The sequence below is a fragment of the Helobdella robusta genome (genome assembly GCF_000326865.2).
Source record: "Helobdella robusta unplaced genomic scaffold HELROscaffold_23, whole genome shotgun sequence".
In the NCBI taxonomy this organism is placed as follows: Eukaryota; Metazoa; Annelida; class Clitellata; order Rhynchobdellida; family Glossiphoniidae; genus Helobdella; species Helobdella robusta.
In genome coordinates this window covers 2514288-2515486 of record NW_008704216.1, presented here as the reverse complement: position 1 = coordinate 2515486, position 1199 = coordinate 2514288, and the positions used below count along the sequence as shown (strand labels likewise).

General features: G+C 32.2%; 1 protein-coding gene across 1 annotated transcript; it reads left to right on the top strand.

The window, feature by feature from the left end:
- Positions 1-395: 395 nt before the first annotated feature.
- HELRODRAFT_172439 (hypothetical protein) lies at positions 396-892 on the top strand (the record flags this gene model as incomplete). The annotated part of the gene is made up of 2 exons (XM_009019098.1): positions 396-431; positions 491-892. 2 exons carry the CDS (start codon positions 396-398, stop codon positions 890-892), a joined length of 438 nt encoding a protein of 145 aa, XP_009017346.1.
- Between the last annotated feature and the right edge of the window lie 307 nt (positions 893-1199).

The following is a 1199-nucleotide window of genomic DNA, read 5'->3' as shown; positions in this document are numbered from 1 at the left end:
CCAACAACATCCATTCAATTATAGTTTCAATCAACAACAATCCAATTGTCCAAATTTCAATCAGCAACATTTCAACCAGCATATATACAACGATCAATCTTTAAATGGATGTTTTTTCAGAGCAGATCAACTGCATAAACAACAACCCTATCAACAAATGTTTAACAAGAAACATTTTAACCATAAACATTTCAGTTATCCATATTTTAGTCAACTACACTCCAACCAACAACATTTTAACCAAAGCCAACAACACATCAACCAACAACATTTCAACCAACAACATTTCAACCAACAACATTTCAACCAAAGCCAACAACACTTCAACCAACAACATTTCAACCAACAACATTTCAATGAGAATAACAATGCTTTAAATAATTTTTCCAGTTTTTATGGCACTCACAGATCAACACCTATCACAGACGCAGGTCAGCCTTCCTCATTTTGCTCACCCGAAACTAATTCAAACATTAAAAACAACAACCAGTTTGTTAATCAAAACTCTCAAAACATCAACGAAAAGGCTCATCAAAGTTTTTCTACCTCAAATTTCCAGCAGCCAGTAAATTCCTCAACATCAACTTCAACCTCTACATCATCCGGCCAGAATGTTTTTGCTGGTCAACAACAGACAACCTCAAATAAATCAACAAAAGTGGTTAAAAAAAGAGCCATTCTGTCGAAAGATAAAACAGGAATTTTAAAGAATTACTACCAGAATAACTTCAACTTTCCCTATCCTGATTGGGAAACATGTGAGTCCCTGGCCAGCCAGTGCGGAATTTCCAGCCCTCAAGTTAATAAGTGGTTCAGCAATAGAAGGAACAAGGACAAAAATACCAGGAATCTAACCGACATTGCTAATAGGAGGGGAAGAGGAGGCAACTAACTTTCACTCTGCTGAATTGTATTGTAAATATTTCTAACTTTTGTGAACATTTTCAACATTTGTAAATATTTCCAACATTTGTGAATATTTTCAAACAAGAACTTTTTTATCTTAAATTTTACCGAGACTAATTAATTTTATTTAATATTATAAGTTTTAAATTTTGTGAGACATTTTCATTTTTTGTGAAATTTTATATAACGATCAAAATATGATATAATTCAATTTTTAAATATTGTTTTATCGATATTTTAAATTGTGTTAACCTTTATTGACCTCTAATGTGCAATCAATTAATGTTGGTTTG